Below are 27,935 nucleotides of genomic sequence, written 5' to 3'. Positions count from 1 at the left end.
CAAACTGATCTATTTACTGTCTCTGTAGTTTTACCTTTTTCAGAAAGATGTAGTTGGAATCAAACAGTATATAGCTTTTTCAAATTGGCTTCTTTCACTTAGCAATATGCATTTAAGGTTATGTCATGTCTTTTTAGTGACTTGATGCAGCTCATTTGTTTTTAGAACTGAATAATATTCCGTTGTCTGAATGTACTACAGTTTATCCATTCACCTATTGAAGGACATCTGGGTTCTTTCCAATTTTTGGCAATTATGAACAGAGCTGCTATAAACATTGTCTGAAGGGTTTTGTGTACACACAAGTTTTCAACTCACTTGGGTAAATACCTAGGAGCATGATTGCTGGATCATATCGTAAGACTAGGTTTAGCTTTGTGAAATTGCCAAACTGTCTTCCGAAGTGGCTGTACCATTTTACAGTCCCACCAACAATGAGAATTCCTGTTGCTCCTCATGCTTGCTAGCTTTTGGTATTGTCCGTGTTCTGGATTTTGGCCATTCTGGTAGGTGTGTGGTAATATTTCGTTTTAGTTTGCAATTCCCAAATGACATATGTTGAGTATCTTTCATATTATTATTGCCATTACTATATCTTGTTTGACGAGGTGTCTCTTCGGATCTTTTGCCCTACTCCTAATGGGTTGTTTGGTTTTTTATTGTGAAATTTTAAGAGTTCTTTGTATATTTAAGATATGTATCTTTTATTAGACATGGGTTTTGCAAATATTTTCTCTGAGTCTATGTCTTTTCATTCTCTTAAGAGTATCTTTCTCAGAACAGAACTTTCAAATTTTTAAGGTAGTCCAATTTATCAGTTTTTTTCTTTCTGGATCATTCTTTTGGTGTTGATATAAAAACTCATTGCAAAACCCAAGTCACCTAGATTTTCTCCTATGTTATCTCCTAGAAGTTTTATAGTTTTGACTTTACATTTAGGTCTGTGATCCATTTTATTTTATTTTATTTTATTTTTTATTTGAGAGAGAGCACACATGCGCAGCACAAGCAGTGGGGGAGCAGAGGGAGAGGGACAAGCAAACTCCACACTGAGCGCAGAGCCCAATGCGGGGCTCCATCTCACGACCCTAAGATCGTCGCCTGAACCGAAACAGAGAGTTGGATGCATAACCAGCTGAGCCACTCAAGCACCCCATCAATTAATTCTTAATCAGCACAATTGTTAGCATCTCAGGAAGGCTTCCCTGACTTCCCTGGTGAGGGCTAATTAATTGCCTTCTTTGTCATTCCTAGTATTTTCTAAATCCTTCTTACCATGTGGTTTTGAAATAACCTGTTTCTATGTGTCTTGCTCCCGTAGGCAGATATGATTTCAGAGGACAGAAGCAGTGCATTAATATTTTTGTAGTCTCAAGGCCCATTTGTTCTGTGTAGCTTAGAACCTGGCCTATATACTGGGCCCTCAATAAAAGATTGTTGAATTAGACTGACCACATCAGTGGTATTCGTAGTTGTAGCTCATTTTAAATAAAAACATTTGTTTGAAAATCCAGATTTTTCATTCAGATTTGCAATTTTTTATAAATTTTGGACTTTGTCTAGATCACTAATGATTTAAATTTTAATAATTTTTATTATGAAAAATAATCAAACTTACAGAAGAATTGAAGGTCTAGTATAAAGAACATTTTCCCCCTGAACCACTTGAGAGTGTGTTGCAGAGTAAGTTGCCTTTGAATACTTTAGTGTGCATTTCCTACAAATAAGGACATTTTCTTTTATCACCACAGTAGAGTGTCAAAATCAGGAATTTAACACTGATTAAATACTGTCACCTAATCCTCAGACCTTGTTCAAGTTTCACCCACAGTTTTTTTTTTTTTAGCCACAAGAGACTTTTTTTTAATTATCTTTTTTTTTTTTTTAAGATTTTATTTATTTATTTCAGAGACAGAGTGAATGAGAGAGAGCATGAGCCAGGGGGAGGAGCAGACTCCCCACTGAGCAAGGAGCCCGATGTGGGGCTCGATTCCAGGACTCCAGGATCATGACCTGAGCTGAAGGCAGACACTTAACCAACTGAGCCAGCCAGGTGCCCCTCACCCACTGTTTCTTGATCTACAGAATCCAGTTAAGAATTACATGTTACATTTGGTTGTCATGTCTCTTTAAAGTCTGGACACTTCCTATCTTTCCTTGACTTCATTACCTTAACACTTTTGAAGATTTCAGGCAGGTTATTTTGTAGCATGTTCCTCAGTTTGGCTTAATCAAATGTTTCCTCATAATCAGATTCAGGTTATGCATTTTTGGCAGGAACATCATTTATATTATCGGGTGGTAGATAGTTTCAATTTGTCCTGTCACTGATAATGTTCTTTTTCTCTTCATTGAGGTAAAATTGGTATATAACATTTTTATTGAGGTAAAATTGATATATATCATTATATTAGCTTCAAGTGTATAAGATAATAATTTGATAATTGTATACACTACAAAATAATTACCACAATAAGTTTTGTTACCATCCATCACCATATAGTTGACCCCCTTCACCTGTTTTGTCCATCCCCTAGCCCCTTCCCTCCTTGATAACCCCCAGTCTATTCTCTGTATATATGGTTTGGTTTTGTTTTCTTTTTTACATCCACATATAAGTGAAGTCATATGGTATTTGTCTTTCTTTGTCTGACTTATTTCATCTACCATTTAATACCCTCAAGGTCCATCCATGTTGTCACAAATGGCAAGATTTCATTCTTTTTTATGGCTGAGCAGTATTCCATTGTGTATATGTATGTATGTATGTATATGTATATATGTGTGTGTGTGTCACACACACACACACACACACGACACCTTCTTTATCCATTCATCCACTGATGGGACACTTAGGTTGTTTCCATATCATGGCTATCGTAAACAATGTTGCAGCAAACATGGGGTGCATATATCTTTTCAAATTAGTGTTTCCATTTTCTTAGGATAAATACCAAGAAGTAGAATAGCTGGTTCATATTGTAGACTTCTTTTTCATTTTAACCTCCATACTGTTTTCAAGAATGGCTGCACCAACTTATATTCCCACCAACACTGCATGAAGGTTCTCTTTTCTCTCCACATCCTCACCAACACTTGTTATTTATTAGATTTTTCATAGTAACTATTCTAACAGGTAATATCTCATGGTTTTAATAAGCATTTCCCTGATAATTATTGATATTCAACATCTTTTCATGTGTCTGCTGGCCATCTGTATGTCCTTGGGAAAATGTTCAAGTCCTCTGCTCATTATTTAATCATATGTGGTTTTTGCTATTGAGCTGAGTTTTGTAATATATTTTGGATATTAACCCCTTATTGGATACATGATTTACAAATATTTTCTCCCATTCAGTATGTTGCTTTTTCCTTTTTTTGATGGTTTTCTTTGCTGTGCGGAAGCTTTTTAGTTTGATGTAGTCCCACTTATTTTTGCTTTTGTCGCCTTTACTTTTGGAATCAGATCCAAAACTTCAACACCCAGACCAGTGTCAGGGAACTTCTGCCTGTGTTTTTTTTCTAGGAGTTTTATGGTTTCAGGTCTTACATTCAAGTCTTTAATTGATTTTGAGTTAATTTTTGTATATTACGTAAGATAGTGGTCTAGTTTTGTTCTTTTGCATGTCGATGTCCAGTTTTCCCAACACCATTTATTGAATATTGTCCAATCCCCATTGTATATTCTTGGCTCCTTTATTGTAAATTAACTGATGATCATATATGAGGGGTTTATTTCTGGACTGTCTATTTCTGTTCTTTTGATCTACGTGTCAGTTTTTATTCCAGTATCATATTGTGTTTAATAGTTGAAATCAGAGAGCATGATACCTTCATCTTTGTTCTTCTTTCTGATATTGGAGGTTCATTTTGATCAAGGTAGTGTCTACCAGGCTTCTCCTCTGTAAAGTTAATCTTTTCATTTTGTAATTAAGAAGTTTTGTGTGGTGAAGTACTCTGAAACTATGTAAGTATTTTGTTCCTTATCAGATTTTCATTTCAGATTTCATTTACTCATTTATTTGTATGAATGAATTAATGGTTTCCAGTTTGGTGGGTTATAATCTGTTACTATCATGTATTTATTTTGATGTACAAATGATCCCTGATTTGACCAGTGAGAGCTCTTTCAGGCTGGTTTCTGTGTCTTTCTAAAACGTCCCCATCATTTTTTGAGCAGTTCTAACTTTCTGTCATAATAAAATGTTCCAGGCTCATCTTGTCCTTTCTTTGCCCCATGTCTGGAATCAGCCATTTCTCCAAGGAGCCCTGGGGTTTTTCAGTGGAGAAGCGTATTTAGAAACCAAGATCTGAGTGCTGTGAATAGCTATAAATATAAATAAATATAAATAGCTATACTCATTATATATATATAAATATATAAATAACTATACTCATTGCTATTAGGGTGTTACTGCTCTTAGACCATGTCAGTAAACCAAGCTAGGAAATATATATGTATACATATATACGTATGTGCACACACATATATATAACACATTTGCATTTATATTTATTTGTATTTATTGAAATATTTATTGAAAACTGTGACTTCACAGCAATACCTTCCATTCCATCCAGGTTCTCTTCCTTTTCATATTTATAATAACTTCCTTCTCTGATAGTAAGAAACCTGGCTTACATTCATCTTAGTCTATACCCTTATTTGGCCAGCGCCCCCCATATGTAACCATACTTTTATCTCTGTCATCACCCCCTTTCTGAAGCACATACTGTGCTCAGACCAGGAGGGCTCTGACAGACCCCTCTGAGAATATTTTGCACGTGCTCTGAAGTATAGCTCCTAGTTTAATACTGTCTGCTCTAAATATTGAGATCCAGTGTATCTGTGAGGAGGGTGAGTTACAAAGGTTAGGCTTAGATATAATTTTATATCTTTATTGCATAAAGTAATTTTTTCTTGTAGGCTATTTTAGTAAAAGAGAGTGAGAGAATAGATCACTGTGACTTTGAAAATTATTAATTCATTATTTTGCACGTAATTTATAGGTAAAATACAATCCAAGCTAGTATATAAGTGCATTTGTATATTTTAGAGATTAAAAACATTGAAAAGAGATCACCCTTATACCCACTGCTCAGCTTAAGAAATACAGCATTACCAATACATTGAAGCCCCTTATGTGCCATTTTCTTTTTTTGTTTTTTCCTTATGTGCCATTTCCTGATTGTATTCCTTTTCCTCCTTCTGAGAGATAACCACTCTCCAAGATTGTGTATTCATCATTCCATAATAGCTTTTTTATTAATTTTTCTTTTGTAGATTGCTGTTGTGGCTGTGATGTGCAAACCCCACAGATGCCCACACATCAGTTTTACAGGAAATATATGCGTGTAAGTGTGGATGATTTTCATAAGTTGTGTGTGTGTGTACTTTAAATGAATTAGTTAATCCCCTAGAGTCTTAATCAGTGCATGCTGGTAATACTTAAAACTTCGATTCAGTAGATTCATAAGTTAGTTCTTTGAAACAAGCAGCCATTGATAGGATGTTTCACTGCTTTAAAAATGAAACATATAAAGATTTTAATATGTTGTAATAAAAAATACATAGGTTAGAGAACTCAAGAGTGACAGTCTATTAACTTGATAAATGAAACATGGAAATATGGAGCTGCCTAAATTCTAAATGTCAGAAATCTAAAATAGGTTTGGATCAGAAAAGTATCAAATTAAAAAGTTACCCTTATAAATAACCTTTAAACTTCTTAAATTTAGATAATTGGAAAAATAGGCAGAAGAATATGCATGATTCTGGGTAGGAAGATTAAATGAGAGAAAGGTTTTCTAAGTATAGTTACCAAGAGAGCACTGTATCATTCCAAACCTAGGAAGACTTAAATCCTGTTACTTCTTCCTAAAAGCTTAAACCTCTAAAATAACAGTGACTGCAACATTCTCCAAATGACTACAATAATGTTCCTTATATGTTTATTGTGTTTACTTGTTTGTAGAAAATATATTAATTGTAATACTGCAAAGATAGACTCTTAGGATTTGAAAATGAAGCTTGTTTGCTCTCAGGATTTTATGGAGACTGCAGATACTTGAACTAGACTGTTGAACTGAATTTTGTGTCTGACATCTTTATTCTTTGGTTGTATTGGCAGATACTGCCCCGGTGGACCTGATTCAGATTTTGAATATTCAACCCAGTCTTATACTGGATATGAGGTAAAGTAATGTGAGGTTGTCCTGAGGAAGTGTAACATCATACTTTACCTATAGTGTGCTTATACAAGTATGGCTTTCTGAAATTTTTTAATTTTTAATTTTTCTCCTGATTATAGAAGTTCATCAAATATTTGCTGAGTCTCTACATATATTGCTCTAGTCACTAGAAAAATACTTATATAAGCACTTGTTACATATGTCAAACTATTCCAAGTGCTTTACAACCTTAAACCTTACAGCAGCATCTTGAAGTGAAGACACTGTTATTATCCTGGTTTTATGAATAAGGAACAGGCTTAGAAGTCCTAAACATCTGGCCCAGAGACACACTGCTAATAAGTGACAGACCCAGGTTTTGAATTTTTTGTTCCTCACCACATTATACTGCTTCTTCAGCAGTAGAAAATGGACGGAGTCCCTGATTTTATGGAATTTACATTCTAATAATGGGAGATAGACAAGAAAGAAGAAAATATCAGGTACTAGTAAATGTTAAGCTGAGAAGTAAAATCGAGTTAGATCTGTAGAAGATGAGTAGATACTTTAGTCTTGGTGGTTGGGAAGTGACTGTCTGAGGAGATGATATTTGAACTGAGTCCTGAATGACATGAAGGAGCCATGCAGGAATATCAGGAGAGAGCATTTCCAGCAGAGAGAATAGCTAGAACAAGGAGCTGTAGCAGGAACGATAGTGAGGTGTACCAGGACTTAGTGGGTAAGGGGAGGAATGAGACTGGAGAGACAGATGACATAGGAGTTTATAAGCTGGGCAGAGAGTTTGGATTTTATTATAGGTGGCATGAGAAGCCATTATGGTTGAAGGCAGGGGGATGGTCTGTTCCAGTGTAGGGTTTTAAAAGATCATTTTAAAAGATCTGTGTGGGTAAAGGATGAGAGTAGGGACACGGTGCAAGCAGGAGAACAGCAAATAGGCTTTTGAAGCGGTCAGCCTCTTCAGAAGAGGTCAGCAGCCAGGAAATCACTGGACTTTTTCTTATATATGGCATTTCACTTTTTACTTGTTTTCCATTGTTCAAATTGTTAAAAATACAAAAGGAATTATTCAGTGAAAAGGCTCCCTCTCATTTCTGTCCCTTAGCCACCTCTTTCTGCTCCAGCAGAAAGTGACCCTGGAGATTTCATAAGTGTTTACACAAAGATAAATATGATTCAAGGAGATTCCCTGCTGTTCAGATACTTAAGACAGTGGGGGTAGAGACTAGCCAGATTCTATTCAGAACATTATTTTGATCCCTAACAAGACTGAAGAAGGAAGAGCACAAGAGGATTTTATTTTTAATACAGTCCTTTAGAAATTACTTTTTATTTTTTATTGAATGTGGGCCCAGCAGGAGATTTTTCTCTTTTTTTCTTAGCCAACCTCCATGCGAGCTATCCGTGCTAGATATGACCCTTATCTACAGACAAGACACCGAATAGAACAGGTAAGTTTTTAAAAAGCATTTTTAAATTAGGTTTTTGTATACAGAAGGTATTATTGTTTGATTTGAGTTGAACCTGAAATAACTAAAAGAGTGTCTTTCCCCTCAGTAAGTTTTAATATCTATCTGAAGGAGGGAGACTGTTTTGCAATACCCAGCAAGGTCAGAAACACTACTTCCTTTAGCGACTGTATTATTTTAAGGGTTTTATAGTCTCTAAATTTCTTTCAACTTGTACAAACTCATTTACCATATGAAATTTACACATGTAGATGCGTGGAAGTTCTTAGACAGTAAGTGGATGGATTGAATTTTTGCTTCCATAAGCCACATAAAAAGTATTGTGCCTGGTTTGCCAGGTTGGGAATAGGGAATTGATTGCAAAAGGGTATGAGGAACTCCTGGGAGTTGCGAAATTGTTCTATATCATGACTCTGGTGGTAGTTACACAACTCTAAACACTTACCCAAACTCATCCAGTTTTACACTTAAAAATTAATTGATTTTAGTGTATGTAAATTATACTTCCAGTATAACTGATTAAAAACAAGTGCTTTGTAAATGGCCTTGCTCTGTTTGGGAAATCTGAACATTAATACAGTTTTTCCTTCTTACAATTCTATTTTGAACTTACCCAATTTAAGGAAGTGTGAACACTAACTTTTACAGTGACATCTAGTAGGGCAGCTACAAAATCTCCAGTGGAAAGTAGTACATCCATCGTCATTAAGTCATTTCTAGTCATTTCTAACTAGTATTAGTGAATACCAGCCAATTCAGATTTTTCACTTCACTGTCACCCAAGCACATGTGGATCAGGATTGTCAGCTATAGGAGAGGGACCCCACCTGGGTGGAACCTACAGAGTTTAGAAAAGCATGTTCTAAACTGCCCATTGCTTCAGTTTCTTTTTTAACTGTGGTATTTAATTCATTTAAAATGATGTACTGTATGGTGACTAGCATAACATAATAAAAAAAAATTTTTAATATAAATAAATAAATAAATAAAATGTTTCAATAGCATATGAAATTTTTGTTTACCAAAAAGGGAATGGGTTTTAAAAGATTTAGAAACTACTATAGAACAGTGATTCTTTTCTTAACTGTAAATGCACTAGAATCACCTGAGTATCTTTTCTAAAACATATGCCAGCATTTCACCTCTGGAGTTCTGATTAAGTGTGGTTTAGGGTACTGGCAAGATATTTTGAGCTTCCAGAGTGATTTTATTGTGTATCCCTTATAAACAGTCATAGATACAGAGCTTTCTTTTAGTGTTTGTGCAACTTACATATATACTTAAATACGTATCTGCATGTGTATGCATATGTATGAATATGATTTGCATACATAAAGGTATACATATGTATAAATTATTTGCCATTTTCAGAAACAAACATTTTTTTTTAATCACTCTTTTTTTTTTTTTAAAGATTTTATTTATTTATTTATTTATTTGAGACAGAGAGAATGAGAGACAGAGAGCATGAGAGAGAGGAGGGTCAGAGGGAGAAGCAGACTCCCTGCCGAGCAGGGAGCCCGATGCGGGACTCGATCCTGGGACTCCAGGATCATGACCTGAGCTGAAGGCAGTCGCTTAACCAACTGAGCCACCCAGGCGCCCCAGAAACAAACATTTTAAAAGGTGCCTTTTTGTCCAGATTAAGTGTAGACATCCTTAACATAGTGCCTTAATTAGAGTTCATAATTCGGTAGTCTACTTGACCCAGTTTTTCTCAAGCCTAAGATATGGCAAGAATTTTTTAATTGAAATGTAGTCGGCACACAGTGTTACATTAGTTTCAGGTGTCCAGCCTAGTGGTTCCACATTTCTATTTGTTATGCTGCGCTCACCACAAGTACAGCTACCATCACTCACTATACAACGCTGTTACAATATCACTGACTATATTTTCTGTGCTGTACCTTTTATCCCCATGAGTTATTCTTTTCGTAACTGAAGCCTGTGTCTCCTACTGCCCTTCACCCATTTTATCCATCCACTCACCCACTTACCCTCTGGCAACCATCAGTGTGTTCTCTGTGTTTATGGGTCTACTTTTTATCTGTTTTTGTTGTTTATATTCCACATATAAATGAAATCATATGGTATTTGTTTTTCTCTGACTTACTCCACTTAGCACAATATGCTCTAGTTCCCTTCATGTTATTGTAAATGGCAAGATCTCATTCTTTTTTATGGCTGAGTTATATTCCACTGTGTGTGTGTGTGTGTGTGTGTGTGTGTGTGTATATATATATATTGCATCTTTTTTATGTATTTGCCTATCAGTGGACACTCAGGTTGCTTTCATATCTTGGGTATTGTAAGTAATGTAATTATTTACAAATAATTGACTAATAAACAGAGGAGTGCATATATCTTTTCAAACTAGTGTTTTTGTTTTCTTTGGTTAGATACCCAGTAGTGAAATTACTGGCTCATACTGATTTTCTGTTTTTAATTTTTTGAGGAACCTAAGGAATTTAAATACCTGTTTTTAAAATTTAGAATCTTGCTTATTATAGTTGACAAAATGAAAAATCTGTACCATTCTCTCCCCTAGTAGAGAGATAATATTTCATATTTTATCAACCAGACTTTTCTTTTCCTTTTTTTCCCCAGAGAGCAGTGCCACCTGTGCTCATAATCTTCACAATTGATTTAAAACTTTAAAGTTTTGATTTAAAACTGCTTTCTTAATTTTTCTTTCTAATGTAGTGTTCTTTTTCTTCTATTGGCATCAAGTCCTGATTATGTTTCATATAGTCATCTTTTTTGCCCCCAAGGCTTACTGCAAGTGTTCTGACATAAAAATACATAATCACTAAATACTCGTTTATTATATTGCATATTGTATTGTTATTATATTTGCCCTTCCTGCTCGATGTCAAGCTTCTTGCTGGTTCTTTTTAATTCTCCCTTTCCCTCTGTGAGCTATAATTTTTTTTTTCTTTCAGACTCTGGAGTCTGTTTTTTCAATCCACAGAATTCACTAAATATGTTTAATTGTGTTTTGTTTTTAAACTATACCGATGAAAACACTACAAAATAAAATTAGAAATTTGCAGTGCCTTCTTAGGATAGTTGACTATATATGTCTAATACTAATGAATTTATATGTATTTCAGTTAAAACAACTTGGTCACAGTGTGGATAAAGTGGAGTTTATTGTGATGGGTGGAACATTTATGGCCCTTCCAGAAGAATACAGAGACTATTTTATTCGAAATTTACATGATGCCTTATCAGGACATACCTCCAACAATATTTACGAGGCAGTCAAGTAAGAAATCCTTATTTTACCATATTCTCCAGAGTGGTTGTCAGCTTATCCTTCTAGCCGCAGCCTGTGAGAATTCCTTCTGCTCTACATCTATATTCCTAGTTCTTTTTTGGTGGGGGGGTGGGGATTGGGGTGAAGGGGGTAGATTTTGTTCTTTTTATTTGCATATTTTTGATGGGTTATAATTAAAATACATCTTTTTCTAGTTTATTGAGATATAATTGACATACAGCATTGTAAAAGTTTATGGTGTACAGCATAAGGACTTACATATATTGTGAAATGGTCACCACAGTCAGCTTAGTTAGCATCCATCGCCTTACACATTCCTAGTTCTCATAGTTACATCTATTTTGTGGGAAAGGATTGTTTTCATTGAAAAAATTATTTTTTTTTTAAATAAGTGTGTATGGTTCGTTGACATTAGTATTCTCTGAGAAAGAGTGATTGATTAAATAAATCTACTGAAGGTTTTTATCAACCTTAGGCTGGTCTGAACTACAGGAGTAGTTTTGATTTGACTAGTTGAGCTTTCAGTCCACTCAAAAAGAGCACTAGGGGTACACTTTATGTAAAACATCTGGCTGCCATGAAATCTACAAAACAAGTGATTATTATTTAATAACTTATTTTATTAATAACTACTAAATAATTTCTGTTCATGAATGAGAGGACTTATTCATTGTTGTTGACAAAAGAGAATTATACATTCTTTGATACCATATCTCAGTTTTTAGCAAGAAGAATACTAACATTTTATATATATAGTTCAGTTATTTAAAAAGTGAGTCTTAAAAGTATTTATTTTCAGAAGTTTCAGGAAAACCTAGACCTAGTTAATTACCATATACTATTCCCTCTTATTTGCCGAATATTTTTGGCGGTCCCACTAGGTGCTGTGTATTGATTTAGGCACTGGGAATAAGAAGGATGTTGTCCTTGCCCTTGTGGTGCTTATTTCTACTAGTTCAACATATAAACAGGAATGCTAATGATAGAAATAGGCTATACTATGATAAATAAGTTTATTCTCTAGACAAAGTGGTGATATTTAATCTGAGACCCAAAGTATAAGGAGGAATCAGGCCAAGAGCAGAAAAAAATAGACAAGGGCACTGAAAGGGGGAAGATCTTGGAGTCTTCTAGGAACAGAGAGGAGGCCAGTGTGTCTAGACTCCAGCGAACAAAGGAGAGCATGTCATAAGGTGAGCTTGCAGAGATATATATGGGCCAGAGAATATAATGCTTTTGAGGAGCTAAAATTTTATTTGAAATGCAGTAGGAAGTAGATGAATGGTTTTAAGCAGGAGAGTGACACATTCAGGTTGATAAGAAGGTCGTTCTGTCTATTGTCTAGCTAATGGATTAGAGGATTACAAGAGTAAAAATGAGAAGCCAGATAGAAGACTATTATATCCATCATAGTTCAGTTGAGGGTGGTGGCAGTAATGATGGAGAAGAGGATGGATTAGAATTCTGTTTTATTGTTGCAAATGACAGGACTTTGGATTGGGTTGGGGGTAAGAAAGAGGAAGGAATCAAGCATGATACCCAACTTTTGGTTATAAGAAATGGTTGATTGGTGATGCCATATGCTGAGATGGAAAAGACAGAGGGAAGAGCAGGTATATGGGAGAAAACCAAGAATTTTACTTTGGATATTGTTAAATTTGAAATACCTAAGATACATTCAAGTGGAGATTCAGACTATACAAGAGACATGTGGGCTGGCAATGCAAAATTGGGGGTTATTAACCTATACATGGCATTTAGATGCCATGCAGATGAATAAGATCACCTAATATGGGAGAGTTATTGGTCTCTGAGGTATACTGTGTGAAAAAGCAATTTTTAAAGCAATTCTTACAGTATGGATTCCATTATTTTTGTACATGCACATAAATGTAAGTGCATGGGAATGTAAGCACATGGAAATGTGTGTAAATGCTTAGAAAATGTAAATGCATGGAAGAGGTAGTAGAGTGATGATTATTATGGGCATTAGAGTTGAGGAGGGAGGGATATGGGAGGTGGGGGTAAAGGAGGACATTCATGTTTATATCATGTGCTGGGCATTGTGATAAGTATTCATTTATTTAAAACTCACAGTAAACCTTTGAGTTAAGTATTTATTTATTTTTAAAGATTTTATTTATTTGAGAGAGAGAGAGCACGAAAGAGCACAAGCAGGGGGAGGGGCAGAGGGAGAGGGAGAAGTAGAATCCCAGCTGAGCAGGGAGCCCCATGTGGGGCTCGATCCCAGGACCCCCAGGATTATGACCTGAGCTGAAGGCAGACCCTTAACCAACTGAGCTACCCAGGCACCCTGAGTTAAGTATTTGAAGTATCCCTGTTTTTACAGGTGAGGAGACTAAACACAGATTAGGCAACTTGTCAAAGTTACACAGGTAGTTTGGCAGCCAAGTGGGGCTGTGAAACCAGGCAGCTTTGCTTTCAGAGCCTGAACTTTAATGCAAGAAACTGTGCTAGGTATAAAAATGTATGAGAGTGTGTGTGTGTATATGAGCGCACATGTGTGTACATCATCAGAACTTCAAAATACTGGAAGAAATAATGTCTCTCTGGAGTTTTTTTACACTCCTCTTCCTGCCTTCAGGCTTTTTTCTGGCTTCTCTTTTATATTGGGGAGGGAGGGTCACATAGATAATTACAAAGTTCAAATAGTGCCCCTCTTAGAGAATTTTTTATAGAGTAGTAAATGCAATCAAAGTTCGAATGAACCTAAGGGTGGTTTTCATCGCTCTATAAATAAAATGGTTCTTGGCACATAGTAGCCATAAGTAAATGTGTGAATGAATTTTGAATGAATGATCAATCTGTAGGTCAATACTGACAGCTAATGACTTAGGTAGGGCAACCTCTTAGAATAGGCTTTTGTGTCCTTCCTACTTTCCCTGTCCCCTGAGCTATCAAGGGTATCTGGAGGGATCTGTATAGAGTTCAGCAATTGGGAGAGTGTGTGAGGAACCTACTTCGTTTGATTGCGTCGAGAGAATGTGATGAGTTAATTCTGTGTCCATGAATCTAGACTTTTAACAACAGCTGGCTGGTGTGATCTCTTTCTCCTACAGGATCGTTAGTAGCAAGATGAGATGGTGACCATATTTTTACTGCTTATTCAAAACTTTGATCATTCATGAATATAAATCATGCTTAGTAAAACACTGAAGTCTTTGAAACTTTAGAGGAATAATGATGTAATCTAACCCATTCTTCTTAATACTGAAAATCAGATGATAGCTTAGAATAAAATGTAAGTTGAGGGGAAACAACATTAATTAGTTCAAAGCCCCATGACATTGAAATGGCAACAGTACCTCAGAATTACTGACTAAAATTAATTTAACTCTGAGAATTCCCTAACAGGGTAATCTATCAAGACCATTGAATTTTTCTACCTGCACTTAGATACTATATATTCTCCTCTCAGTGCAGCTAATTCTCGTGTTGAAGACCTTGTTTACTAATTGGAATTGAGTATACTCTCTTGGATTTGCCCCACTGACCCAACCTCCATAAAAGTTTGCCATAAAGCTTTTCAGTCTATAGTTTGGGTCCCCTGGGTCATATGAGCTAGGTTAACTGAAGATCTGCATAATGAATTTTTAGGATGCAGCTAGTTTGACATTTTTATCTGTTGAAACTTTAAAATTTTTGCTTTATTCTTGGTGTGAAGTTTTAGCTTTATTTTTGCAGAAATGTTCTAGTGCCTTTTGTAAGTTGTCTGTTGTTGGGGTAAAAATAGAATTTGTATTGTAACTCTCCAGCTTCAGATCATGATATGTTTGTAGAAAAAGCCTGTTGGAGAAGAAAGCCTCTTTCTGTAATTGACTAGGCCAAGGCAGCGTTGTTTTGTTTCTGTTCTTGAGTTTACCTCAAGAGGGCAACAAACTCTTTACTTCCAGATGAAAATTTATATATGATTTGAGTCTTCATTGCAACAGATTTCATGAATGGCTCTTGGGAAGTAATAAAAGTACAATTTGGGAGCCATAAAACCATCCATAAATGTTACACTGAATCATGCCAACCCACATTTGACATGTTTTGTTCTTTTCTCTTGGTCTCTATACTTTTATGAGATAATCTGGAAAAAGCTGATTTGTGGCATCCTGTTTGTTTTGTTGAGGTAAATTTTTTGCTACTAACTCCCTACAATAAAAATGGTATTTAGTTTTTCAGGAAATGTTCTATAGTTTAAAGAAATAGCAGTCTGGTTTGTACTATAGAACTAGAGACTTAGAAAACCATTTTCAAATGTTAACATTTTGTGAAATAAAGAGCAGCCCAGAGATACTGTGTTTTGGACATAATGTGTTTTCTTCAAAATTTTTGCACGAGCTATTTACCTCTCTGTTTTCTATGTTCTCTTGCACCGAGGGTATTTGTGAAGACTGGCTGGGTTACCTGGTGTGGCTGACCTTTCTCAGATGTAAAGTAATGAGCTTCATGTTTGTTTTAGTATTAGTTGCTATTAGTTGTTTGTTATTGCTGAATGCAAATATGCAATACTGACTTTCATTAGCATAGCAGAGGTTTTAATTTAAAAGATTAATTTTAAAATTAGGTTAAAAATTACATAGTGACAGATGAGTCCATAATGTTTAAGGTTAAAAGTCTTCATTCAAATAGGAGTTAGCTCGTGTTACCCTCCTTTGTTATCCAGTGTCTAACCTGATTAAAGTTTAAGCCATATTTAAACCTGATTGAACCTGATTTAAACCTGATTAAAGTTTTGCTTTTTATTAAAAGTTAGGGTAAGGAAAAGCCCCCCAAAGTGAACCTGGTTATTATTTACAGCAAGTTAGTAGCAAAAAGTATGTTATATCCTTGCAAATAGAAAAATTGGAAAGCTGAGTCAAAGAGTTCAAGGACAAAGCAGGTGTGGTTTCTGTGAAGGCACATTAAATCAAAGTGATAATCACTCATTTCTGTCAGCTAGACTGAGACTTCAGTTGTCTGCAGAGAGCAACAATTACTGGTGACTGTTGTCCTCTAAAAATCATAGCTCTGGAGATGAGAAGGACCAGCAGTAGGATCTGAGTCACCCATTCACTGGAATGCAAATATTGCCAGATAACTCAGGGTAACCTTTTAAAATAGTTTTATTCCTTTTTAATCAGTCCTGCCCAGAAGCAGTTTTACATTCAATCTTTAATGCTTCTTGGCTGTTTTCAAAAGATGCAATTTCAAAGGGTAGTTACCCATCAAGAAGTAGGTGAGTCATACCTTCTCCCAGTGGAATTTTTAATTCATTTCCGTTCCTTCCTCTTTTTTGCCCCTCATTAATGACTTTAAATCCTCCAGCTGTGTCCTTATGTGTCTTGGAAAAGCTAGTGCTAGATAACGCTGGATACCAGGCCTAGAAGACAGTTTCATAGACTTGCAGAAGTTAGGAAGAAAGCAAAAGCAACCTCAGAAGGCTTGAAAGTGACTATTTTCTGCCTTCCTGCCCCGGCATTATTTCTGGCACACTTCAGACATCTTGCATTTCTGGGCTTTGGCTCTAATATACTCTCCACCCCTCACTTTATATTGACCTCTTTTACTTTCTCCCTTGATCAACCCGATTTTCGTGGATGGTGACCAGGATCCTTAACATTGGCAGTCCAACCTAAAAGACAATCTCGGTCATATTAGCTGCTGTTTTTCTTCTAACATTTTATTTGAAACAAACAAACAAAAAACCAGAATTTTTCAGTGAGCACTACATACTTGTCACCTGGATTCTACAGTACTTGGCTTTATCACAGACATATCCCACTATCCATTTTTCTACCCATCCATGGATCCCTCTTTTTTTATGCATTTCAAAATACGTTGTTGCAGACTTCAGTACACTTCTTTCCAAATATATCATCATGCACATCATTACTAGTCCACTGTGTTTTCTTTTGAAGTAAATTTACACACAACGAAGTGCAAAAATCTTAAGTATATTGTTTGATGAGTTCTAATAAATGTATATACCTGTGCATCAAAACCCTAATAGGATATAGAACATAACCATCATCCCAGAAAGTTTCCTCGTGCCCCTTCCCAGTAAATTCTCACCTGTGTCTTCCAAAGACAGCCATTATTCCCTTTTTTTCCCCCTTCCATATAACCATATGCTCTTTTGTGTAAGGCTTCTTTCACTGAGCATAATATTTTGAGATTCATCAGTGTTGTTGGATATTTCAGTGGTTGTGCTGAGTAGTATTCCATTGTATGCATAGACCACAGCTTATCTGTTCTGTTGATGGACACCTGGGCTATTTCAGTTTGCAGTAATTATGATAAAACTTCAATGAACATATTCTTACAAGTCTTAATGTGAATATAGTATTTATTTCTGTTGGGTAAGCTGGAAGTAGAATTGCTACATCTTATGTTTATTTTATAAGAAACTGCCAGACATTTTTCCAAAGTACTTGTACCATTTGTACTCCCACCAGTGATGTATGAGCATTTGGTTGTTCTACATCCTCACCAACATACGGTGTTGTCAGTCTTTTTAATTTTAGCCATTCTGGTAGGTGTGTAATGGTATCTCATTGTGGCATTCATTTTCATTTTCCTGATGACTAATGATGATGAGCACTTTATTATGTGCTTATGCTTTCTGTATATATTCTTTGTGAAGTGTCTGTTAAAATCTTTTGCCCATTTTTTATTGAGCTGTTATAAATCCTGGATACCAGTCCTTTGCTAGATTTATATTTTACAAATATGAAAACCCAGTCTGTGGCTTGAGTATTCATTTTATTAAGATTAACTTTAAGCTGAAGTTTTTATTTTGATGAAGTCTAATTTAGCTATTTTTTGCTCTGTTACTGCTTTTTGTATTGTCTCTATTAAACCTGTGCTTACTCCCAAGACAAGAAGATACTCTCCTGTGTTTTCTTCTAGTTCTAGTTTTAGCTTTTTATACTTAACTTGCCTATTTAGGCTTGTGATCCATCTTGAATTAATTTTTAAATGTAGTGTGAAGTAGGAGTCAAGGTTTCTTTTTTCTCATATAGGTAGACATCTAATTGTTTCAACATTACTTGTTTAAAAACTTCCCTTTCCCATTTAGGTTATATTGGTGGCTTTGTCAAAAATTAATGGACCATAAATGTGGAACTGGGCTCTGTTCTGTCCCATTGATCTATTTTTTAATTCTTATGCCAATAACACACTGTCTTGATTATTGTAGCTTCATAGTATATCTTGAAGCCAAGTAGTATGAGTTGTCTTTGTCATTGTTTTTCAAGATTGTCTTGGATATTCTAGTTCCTTTGCATTTCTATGTAAAGTTTAGAATCAGCTTGTCAGTTTCTACTAAAAAGTGTGTTGGGATTGGGATTGCGTTAAAACTATAGAACAATTTAGGGGCACCTGGTGGCTCGGTCGTTAAGCTTCTGCCTTAGGCTCAGGTCATGATCCCAGGGTCCTGGGATTGAGCCCCACATTGGGCTCCCTGCTCTGTGGGAAGCCTGCTTCTCCCTCTCTCACTCCCCCTGCTTGTGTTCCCTCTCTCACTGTCTCTCTCTCTCTCTGTCAAATAAATAAATAAAATCTTTAAAAAAAAAACAACTATAGAACAATTTAGAGAAAATTGATGACAATATTGAGTCTTCTGATCCATGAAAATAGTCTATCTCCTCATTTACTTAGGTCTTCTTTAATTTCTCTTAGAAATCTCCAGTGTAGAGATGTTATTAGCCTTCTGTTAAACTTATCCTAAAATATTTTTGTGTTTGTTGATGCTACAGAAATTGAACTTCTTGAAAGTTTCATTTTCAGACTGATTACAGATAATATATAGATACACCATTTGATTTTTTTTGTATATTAACCTTGTATCAGATTACCTTAATAAATTCACTACTTAGTTCTAAAAGTTGTTTTTGTAAATTTCCTAGGATTTTCTTCATAAACAATTTGCAAATACAGAAGGCTTTGATTTTTCTTCTTGGATTTGCATCCTTTTTCTTTATTGTAATGGCTAGGACATTAGGACAGTGTTAAATAGAAGTGGTGAGAGTGGGCTTCTTTTTCTTATTCCCAGTAACACAGGGGAAACATTGAATATTTCAATAGTAACTGCAATATTCCTTGAGGAGTTTTTTGTAGATACCGTTATTAGATTGAAGAAGTTTGCTGAGAGGTTTTATCACTAATTCATTTGTCTAATGACTTCTCTGTATCTAGTCAGATGATCACATAATTTTCCTCCTTTATTTTTATCAGGTAGATTACTTTGATTTTTTTAATTTTAAACTAACCTTCAGGGGTGCCTGGGTGGCTCAGTTGTTAAGCGTCTGCCTTCGGCTCAGGTCATGATCCCAGGGTCCTGGGGTCGAGTCCCGCATCGGGCTCCCTGCTCTGCAGGAAGCCTGCTTCTCCCTCTCCCACTCCCCCTGCTTGTGTTCCCTCTCTCGCTGTGTCTCTCTCTGTCAAATAAATAAATAAAATCTTTAAAAAAAAAATCAAAAAACTAACCTTCCATTCCTAGGATAAACCCTATTTGGTCATAATGTGTTATCCTTTTTATATATCATTTTGCTAATACTTTGGAAAGGATTTTGTGTATATGTTCATGAGAGATGGTGGTTTGTAATTTCCTTTTTTGTAATTTCTTTGTTAGGTTTTGGTATTTGTGTTATTATGTCAGCCCCATAAAACATGTTAGGAAGTGTGTCCTCCTCTGTTTTCTGAAAGTTCATATAAAATGAATGTTTTTCTTCCATAAGTGTTTGTTAGAACTCACCAGTAAAATTATCCAAGGCTGAAGTTTTCTTTATGGAAGGGTTTTAGATGATTAATTAAATTCTTAACTAGGGATATTCAGATTTTCTGTTTTATCTGTATCCATTTTGGTAAGTTATATTTTTCAAGGAATTTGTCTACTTCATCCAGGTTGTCAAACTTTTTGGTATTAAGTTGTTCATAATATTCCCTTAATTATGCTTTTAATATCTGTAGGATGTTAGTGATCACCCCTCTTTGAATCCTGGTACGGATAATCTGTGTTTTCTCTTTTTTTCTTGATTAGTTAGGGGTTTATCAATTTTGTTGTTCTTTTCAAAGAACTGACTTTTGACTTTATGTCCTCTACTTCATTGATTTCTGCTTTACTTTTTTTTGTTGTCTTCTTTCTTTGGGGTACGTTATGGTTCATTTTCTGTGACTTAGTAAGGTATAGAGGCTTGGCCATTATTATAGACCTTTTTTTCCCCCCCCGATGTAAGTATTTAAACCTTCAAGTTTTCCTCTAAGCACTGCTTTGGCAGAATCCCACAAACTTTGATATGTTGTATTATAATTATTATTCTACTCAAAATATTTTTTAAATCCTTTATATTTTGACCCATGGATTATATAGAAATTGGTTGTTTAATTTCCAGATTTCCAAAAAACGGAGTTTTTCTTGGTATCTCATTGTTGTCGATTTCTAATTTAATGCCATTTTACTCAGGGAGAGCCTATTCTGTATGATTTCAGTTTTTTGTTTTGGGGGGTTTTTTTAGATTTCTATTTATTTATTTATTGGAGGGAGGGAGAAAGGGCGGGGCAGGGGCAGAGGAAGAGGAAGAGGAGAGAGAGAATCTCAAGCCGACTCCACTCTGCACGAGGAGCCTGATGCAGAGCTCAATCTCACAACCCTGAGATCATGACCTGAGCTGAAATCAGGAGTTGGACGCTTAACTGTCTGGCACCCCTTCCTATTTCCTTTAAGAGGGAATGTCTTCTTAAAAGAGAACCCTTATATCTAGCATAATGTCTTACAGATAGAGAGTACTAAGTAAATGTTATTAAATGAACCCAGTGGAAAGAACTGTGCATGAAGAATCAGGAGACTTAGATTTCACACTATGTCTGTGATTATCTTGCATTATTACCTGATTTAAGCCACTTCCGTGTTCTCTGCTTTATTTTCCTCATCTATAAAGATGAGGTGGGACTAGAATATCTCTGAAATTACTTCTTTCTCTGACATTCTGTAGTTTGAAGATTTCTATTGGAATGAGAATGTTTATCTAAAAGATGTATTTGGAAGTTATTTTTCATCTAGCAGTCACTTTCTGACAATGACAACTTTTCTATAATGCATTTATAGTCCTTATATATAGTCCTTAAATTTGAATGTGTATGTAATATTAAAAGAATGTGTAATAACTGTAATTTTTTTCTTTTCTATTAATAATGCATTGCTGTTGGTTCTTCAGCTGTCTGATAGCATTCTTGTCAGCTGTTGAAAGGATTAAAGCCCAAAATGTTATGGGTTGTTTTTCCTATATATATCTTACACCTTGTCAACTAGCATGATAGGTCCCTGATTTGTCACTAAATTACAAGGTCACCAGGTTAGTTTTTCATCGGTTGTGCTCATTTAAAAATCAGAATTCTGTTTCTTTCTGTTTCCTTAGTTTGTGTTGGGCAGAACCTTATTGTTTTATAGACCCCCTTGACAATAACAACCAATATCCAGGAAGCAAACTTGACCACTGTCTCAAAAAATAAAGGGAAAAGGAAAAAAATTGTGATTTTTAAATCACCCAACACCCAACTCAGTCATTCTTAAGTCTAGAATATCACCAGCACAGCATTGTACAGAGCATAAAATTTTATTGAGATATTTTCCAGATATGATTATAGTAAAAAATAATTTGTTCTGTGGTGCTACTATTGAGGAATTGCGTCAGTAATCCCAGATGTTATTTGGCAATTCAAACATCTTTGGCTGTCCAAGAATTTTGTAAATTCTACTTAGCGATTTTGGGATTGTAGATACGGAAAGGAGTTTTATATTATGACTAATGAAAATTAACATTTCATCTAGGTACCATTTTTATTTACTTTGCCATTTGGTTTGAGCAGGTTGAGGTCCATGTAGGAAGGTTCTCTAAGGTTTTCAGGAATTTGGGCCTAGAGCTCTAGTGAGATTTCACGCAGGAGGAGTAGACTAAGACACATCCGACTTTATTAATGACAGAGGTTTTAAAAGAGGACTGCAACAAATTGATAGCAGTGAGAAGTGTTCTTTGATGCCATAGTCTTCCTGGAGTGAATCATGTAAACAGTTTCCAGAAGATAATAGAGAGACTTTAACATTGGTTTGCTGTCTTCCTTCAGTGTCCCCTTTGTTGGGGCCCTTCAGGCAAGGAGTTAGTAATAATAGATATCACTTTTATAGTTTACTTTTTTCCTTCTATAAATAGAACCAAGAAATAATATATATTTATATTTCTGCCCCTTCTAGCTCTTTGCTCTTAAATCCTTCTTGATTTCATCTGTGTCTTTTTTCTTGCAGCTAGATTGTTAAGGGTCCCTGGGACAAGAGCTAGTGTATTACTCCTTTCTATAGAATACCTGGTCTAGTGCAAGGCACCCTCTAGGGTTGATTCTTTGCAAGAGGAAAGATAACGAGCAGAATTAGCTAGAGGCTGCTATGGGAGTAAAGAGAGACCTGTGTCTTCAGTTATGCCTGATTCATTTATTCATTCTTTGTATTTTTTTTTTTTTTACACTAAAGGAAAGTTTTTAGTGCTGAAGCCCTTAAGCAGTTACCTCTAAACACACTTGAGCGTACTGCCTTCAAGGAGCCTCCTGTCTAGCTGCACAGACAAATATCCACAAATCACAGGGCAAACTGTATTCATATTATGGGCAAGGTGGCTCTGGGAATGGTAGCACAAAGTAAAGAGAGGCTCTGGGAAGATGTTGTGGGAGGAGAAATGTATATGAGCTATGTTTTGAAAACTGGGTAGCATTTAGTTTTTGTGTACGTTCAAACTTTGAAGGTATTGTCCCACCCCACCCCCCAGCCTTGTTAAAAAAAAAAAAAATGCTGTCATAAGTTATTGGCTTAAGTTATTTGGCTTTGCAGAGCATATTAGCATCTTTTATAGTTGGTGCCACTTTTTTGTGGCATACAAAAAAGTGTAGGATTCCACATAGCCCCATACAGGTAGGGTCCAGACTTATTTAAGATGACCCTGTAATATCACAAAAAGAGCAGTGGAATTGGAATTAGAAGACCTGGGTGCAAAAATTTTATGGTTTTTGTACTTCAAGAAAGAACTCTGAACTTCTTTGAAAGGAAGGAAATTAAACGGGGGAAAGAAAAAAAAAACTTGGTCTCTGACTTGGTCTCTTAGAAGTTTATGATCAGAGTTGGAAAATGTGTAGCGTATTTCCTAGGTGCCCAAGAATTCTGCGGCCCCCCAGAAGGTATGGGAGTTGAACTAGGTACTAAGGAGAGGCACACTGTTGGATGGCTACCTAAAATGATATGGAGGGTTATGGTAGGCCCTGAAAATCACCCCAAAAGTTGTAATTTGCTTAGACTAGTTGAAAGCCTTAATGCAAATATTTGCATATTAAAGAACAATCATTAATATCTTTACACCTCTGTTAAATGAAGAGGTAGGTTCAGTGATTGTAGGACTAAATGTAGCATTAACAAAAATCCTAATAAAAATAGAGTGATCCTATAGGAAAAATGACCTTAAACTCTGTTCTTTAGGAAAATACCCCATTGTTTTTGTCATTCAGATTAAAAGAGTTTTTGCTTAATTGCTTTTCAAATGAAAATACAATTCTGAAAAGAAGATAGTGGTAAAAGCTTTTTGTAAATATAAAATGTTAGCTTTTAAAAACTTAATTTCTTTCATTTTTCCATTTCTTCTCCTGCAAAAGATAATGGCATTTCCCTTAAGAGGAAAGACATTTTTGAAATGGAGTTAAATTATTATTTGAGAATAAGGCTTGTCTCTGTCCTTCTACTATATTCCAACTACTTAGGAAGAGACCTTATAGTCCTTGCAGCGGCTTCCTCTGTCTGCATGCCTTTCATGATCTGGGCAATAGAAAGATTAGCAGGTGATTTCCTCTTTCCTCTAGACAGATTCCCACTTGCACAGTTGCCCATCCTCTAGTTTTTTCCCAGTGATGCAGGGTACTGTTGTGATGCTGAACTTTCTTTTAAGAACTACTGGAGGCCATATTTATGAAACAGGCAGTTAATAGGGAGATTTGTGATAACAATTTTGGAATGCTTGATTCTAATATGTTCTTATTTACTTTCTTAAATAAACTAATTTAGAGTTTCTTGCTATCCTTTTTTTAAAATCAGCCTTCATGTGATTTCCTTTCTCCATAATATAGTATTTTAATTTTTTAAATATGGTTTTACCCAAACACAGTAATTGATACTCAAAGAAAATTATATTTAGCCATGGCATTATGTACTTCTGTTACTGCAAGTCTTGGTACCCACCTATTTGAGAGGTATGTGACTTTCTGATTTACTTCAAAAAAGCATAATGATTTAGTATCCTGTCTTAGGCAAGATTTGATAAAATCGGAGCCCTTTTTCTCTCTCATGATTCACTTTAGTAACTTTGGACTACTTATTTACTTTTTAGTTCTGTTGCCTCTGGTAATCCTGTATAAAACCTTATGGAATACAGTAATAAACAGTGTAAAAGAGTTTGAATGTCGAGAATGGAAAATTTCAGAATCAATCCTCCAGTTCAGTGATTCTTAACTTCGTTAATAACTGTATTAACATTAAATAAGTCAGCTTTTATTGACAGTTAATGAAGAAGTGAACCTAAAGGAGTAGTTACAAAATTTTGGAAATTTTATGATTTTTGTACTTCAAGAAAGAACTTTGAACTTCTTTGAAAAAATGGAAATTAAACGGGGGAAAGAAAAAAAAAAGAGGTTTCCCTCACCCTCCCAAGGAATTGAGAAAGTTGTAGAAGGGTGCACCAAAAAGAATCACTGGGTTCTAGGACGTTAGAGAAGTTGAAAAGAGAAATCTAATGTTCCTTGCTGAATTGTCTAAGCAGTGCTGTAAAGTGAAGTGTAGAACAAGGATTTGGAAGTCAGGTGGGCCCAATTTCAAATCCTGACTTGGATGTTATTAGCTCTGTGTCCTTGGACAAGGTACTTAATCTCTTTGAACCTCAGTTTCTTCATCTGTGAAATGAAAATAAGAAGACACACTTCATAGAGCTGATGGGAGCATTCCATATGTACAGAGTGTCTCGCATAGTGCTTGGCACAGTGGCCTGCGTAAATGTTAGGTACCCCCTCACAGCAGCAGCCTCCTCAACAAGTCATTTTTACTTCTCTTGATTCTTGGCCAGCAATAAAACCATTAATTCAGGCAGCTTGAATCTAAAGTGTTACTCAGTACTTTGATACCTGGTGTTAGTGAAAGAGAAAAATGATGCCTAATTTTGTAAATCATTGCTAAAATTAATAGGCTTGGCAGAATGACTTGTGTGTATATAGAAGACATTTTATCTAAATTATTTCTATGATCATTATACATACCTACTCTCCCCTTCTTTTTTTTTCTTTTATTTAACATGACATAAAATATGGAGTGGGAAATAAATAAGGCAGATAGTTTTCACTTCTATGAAAAGTGGTTGCTAGGGTTTCCACAGTTGAAATCACTGCTTTCAAGGAGATTATGGTTTGCAGCGTACTGTAGGAGGATAAGAATGATAATGAATGGTAACAGTACTATGTGCTAGTTCACTCATGTCAGTCCTATGAGGTATGACTCCTATTAGCTTCATTTTGCAGATAATGAAACCGAAGCACAGAGAGGTTAATAATAACATTCCTGTTTGCATAGTTAGGAAGTAGCAGAGCCAGGATTTGAACGCAGACAGTCTGGGTCTAGAGGCCACTCTCTTAACCACTGTCTTACAGGACTAAGAGAAGACGGTCCTTTAAATGGGAGCAAATGTCCTAAAGCTGTGGTAGGTTGTTTACTTTTAGATTTGCTTGACAGGTATTCTGAGAGAAGCCTCACAAAGTGTATCGGAATTACTATTGAGACTAGACCAGATTATTGTATGAAGCGGCATTTAAGTGACATGTTGACCTATGGCTGCACAAGGCTGGAGATTGGGGTGCAGAGTGTCTACGAAGATGTGGCCAGAGATACCAACAGGTAAGATGGGGGCAAATGATTTCACACAAGTATCCTTCTAACTCCCACTGATTATATCTATGTTCATGTTCATCCTCTTCTCCTTCCTACCAATCTTAGAGAAAGATATATAGGTATTCCTTCTTTTCAGGGTCATCCTTCTATCTCTGCTCTTAATTTCCATCCCCTTTCCTAATTTCTAGTCTTTACTGGCTCTTTTCCAGCAGCCTGTAAACGTGCTCTTCTCTCTTCCTGTTCTTGTCATAAACAGCCTTTCCCATTTGGAAAGCAGAAGGCAGGGCTCAAGATCGGTCATCTACAGCAGGAGAGAAGGCCAGGGGCATGGAAACAAAGAGAAGGGTTTGAACAAGAAGGACATCAGGGTGATATTTAAAAGATTAGTTTTTGTGAAGTGGATGCCAATAAGCAGAGTAGTGAAAGAAGGGTTGGGGAGCAATGGATATAAACTGAGAAATTTGGGAGGGTAAGAAAGAATGGAAATAAGGTTGACAGAGCCATATGAAGTTCTCTTGTAGAACTCTAGAAATAGATCACTGAGTTGAGGAGAAAAGATACACATGAAAGATTAGCTATATAAGGAACTTCATGATTAATTGGTAAATTAGAGAAAAACAGAAGATTTCAGGAGTTTATTAGGCAGCAGAGATCATTGATTGTGGATGTAAAGGCAGGCTTCGGGAAGTTGGTATGTGTTCAGTTGGACTTTAAAGGCTGCTTTACTAGGAGGGGCAGACATAATTGGGGGTTGTGGTAGGAGAAGGAAGTAAAAGGGAACTAGGGAAACATACACTGGTCAGCATCTTAGAAACCACCAGAAGAATGCCAGGCTAAGGAGAGAGGAATCTTTCCTTTAGGTACTAGAGGTCTTTTGGATACTTTTGAGCACAGGGAAGAATTACACAGAAATCAGGCTTAAGAAAGATTAACCTGAGTAGAATGCGCTCTTGTAGGAGAGAGTCTTAAACCAGAAGCACTGGTTGGCCTGCTGCAGTGATCAGGGGTTGTAACTGGAGATGGGAAGAGTCTCTTGAAGGTCAGGCAAGCGTTCTGAAAAGAATGACATCAGACTTGAGACTTACGGGAAGAGTATGACTTAGGTGGGGAAGAGGAAGATTATTTCAGACAGAAAGAAACATACAAGCAAAGTCCTGAGGATGGGTGCACGTGGTATATTTAGGGGATTTGGAGCAGGTTAGCTTGGTTAAGAGTGTAGAGCATGAGGTAGGAGAGTGGTAAGAGGTGAGGCTGAAAAAGTAAGCCATGGTGGCCAGATGATGAGGAAACTTAGAAATCAGCCCAGGGAGTTTGGGCTTTAATCTGAGAACAGGCTCTATGCTAAATTGTGATAGGAACATATCTGCATTTTAGATCCCTTTGGAAGGATCACAGTATGGAGGTGGATTAAGAAGAGCATGCTAGAAGGAAGACCAGTTAAGAAACTTAGAAATCAGCCCAGGGAGTTTGGGCTTTAATCTGAGAACAGGCTCTATGCTAAATTGTGATACGAACATATCTGCATTTTAGATCCCTTTGGAAGGATCACAGTATGGAGGTGGATTAAGAAGAGCATGCTAGAAGGAAGACCAGTTAAGAGGCTGTTGCACTCATTTAAACAAGAAATGATGTTTTGAAAAGAAGTGAATGACAGTGTTTAGTGACTGAATGGAAATGGGGGTAGGAGAGAATGGGAAGTAGAGGAGTCTTGGAGGGAAGGTGAGTTTCATTTTTGGATGTACTGAATTCTAGATACATGTAGAACAACCAGTTGAGGGTCTCCTTTAGAGCAGAGCTGTCCAGCAGAACATTCTACAGTGATTGAAGTGTTCTACACCTGCACTGTTCAATATGATAGTGCAACTGAGGAACTGAATTTTTCATTTTAATTAAGTATAAACTGAGTGAGTACATGTGCCTAGGGACCATGGTATTGTACAGTAGAACTTTAGAGTACTGGATATTTGCATGGGTTATCAGGAGAGAGGCTTCACCTAGTCATATAAATTGGGAAGTGGTTAGCAAAAAGAGATTGGAAATGGTTTAA

The 27,935-nt window shown here is 36.0% G+C and overlaps 1 protein-coding gene across 4 annotated transcripts in view; it reads left to right on the top strand.

The window, feature by feature from the left end:
• Positions 1 to 27,935, top strand: part of ELP3 (elongator acetyltransferase complex subunit 3) — a 101,262-nt gene that overhangs the window by 19,512 nt on the left and 53,815 nt on the right. For 3 of the 4 annotated variants that reach the window (XM_045880076.3, XM_045880075.3, XM_064585341.1), the window contains 5 exons: positions 5,285 to 5,355; positions 6,132 to 6,195; positions 7,572 to 7,640; positions 10,772 to 10,926; positions 25,733 to 25,894. In XM_045880076.3, coding sequence (XP_045736032.1) covers positions 5,285 to 5,355; positions 6,132 to 6,195; positions 7,572 to 7,640; positions 10,772 to 10,926; positions 25,733 to 25,894 — 521 coding nt within the window. The remainder of the gene's footprint in view (positions 1 to 5,284; positions 5,356 to 6,131; positions 6,196 to 7,571; positions 7,641 to 10,771; positions 10,927 to 25,732; positions 25,895 to 27,935) is intronic. The other variant, XM_064585339.1, reaches the window with a different exon arrangement.

This window comes from Mirounga angustirostris, unplaced genomic scaffold (genome assembly GCF_029215605.1).
Source record: "Mirounga angustirostris isolate CCGP_5_RB_7025 unplaced genomic scaffold, mMirAng1.0.hap1 SCAF_2, whole genome shotgun sequence".
Lineage (NCBI taxonomy): Eukaryota > Metazoa > Chordata > Mammalia > Carnivora > Phocidae > Mirounga > Mirounga angustirostris.
Note: the sequence above shows the minus strand (reverse complement) of the source record. Positions and strands in the feature narration are given on the sequence as shown.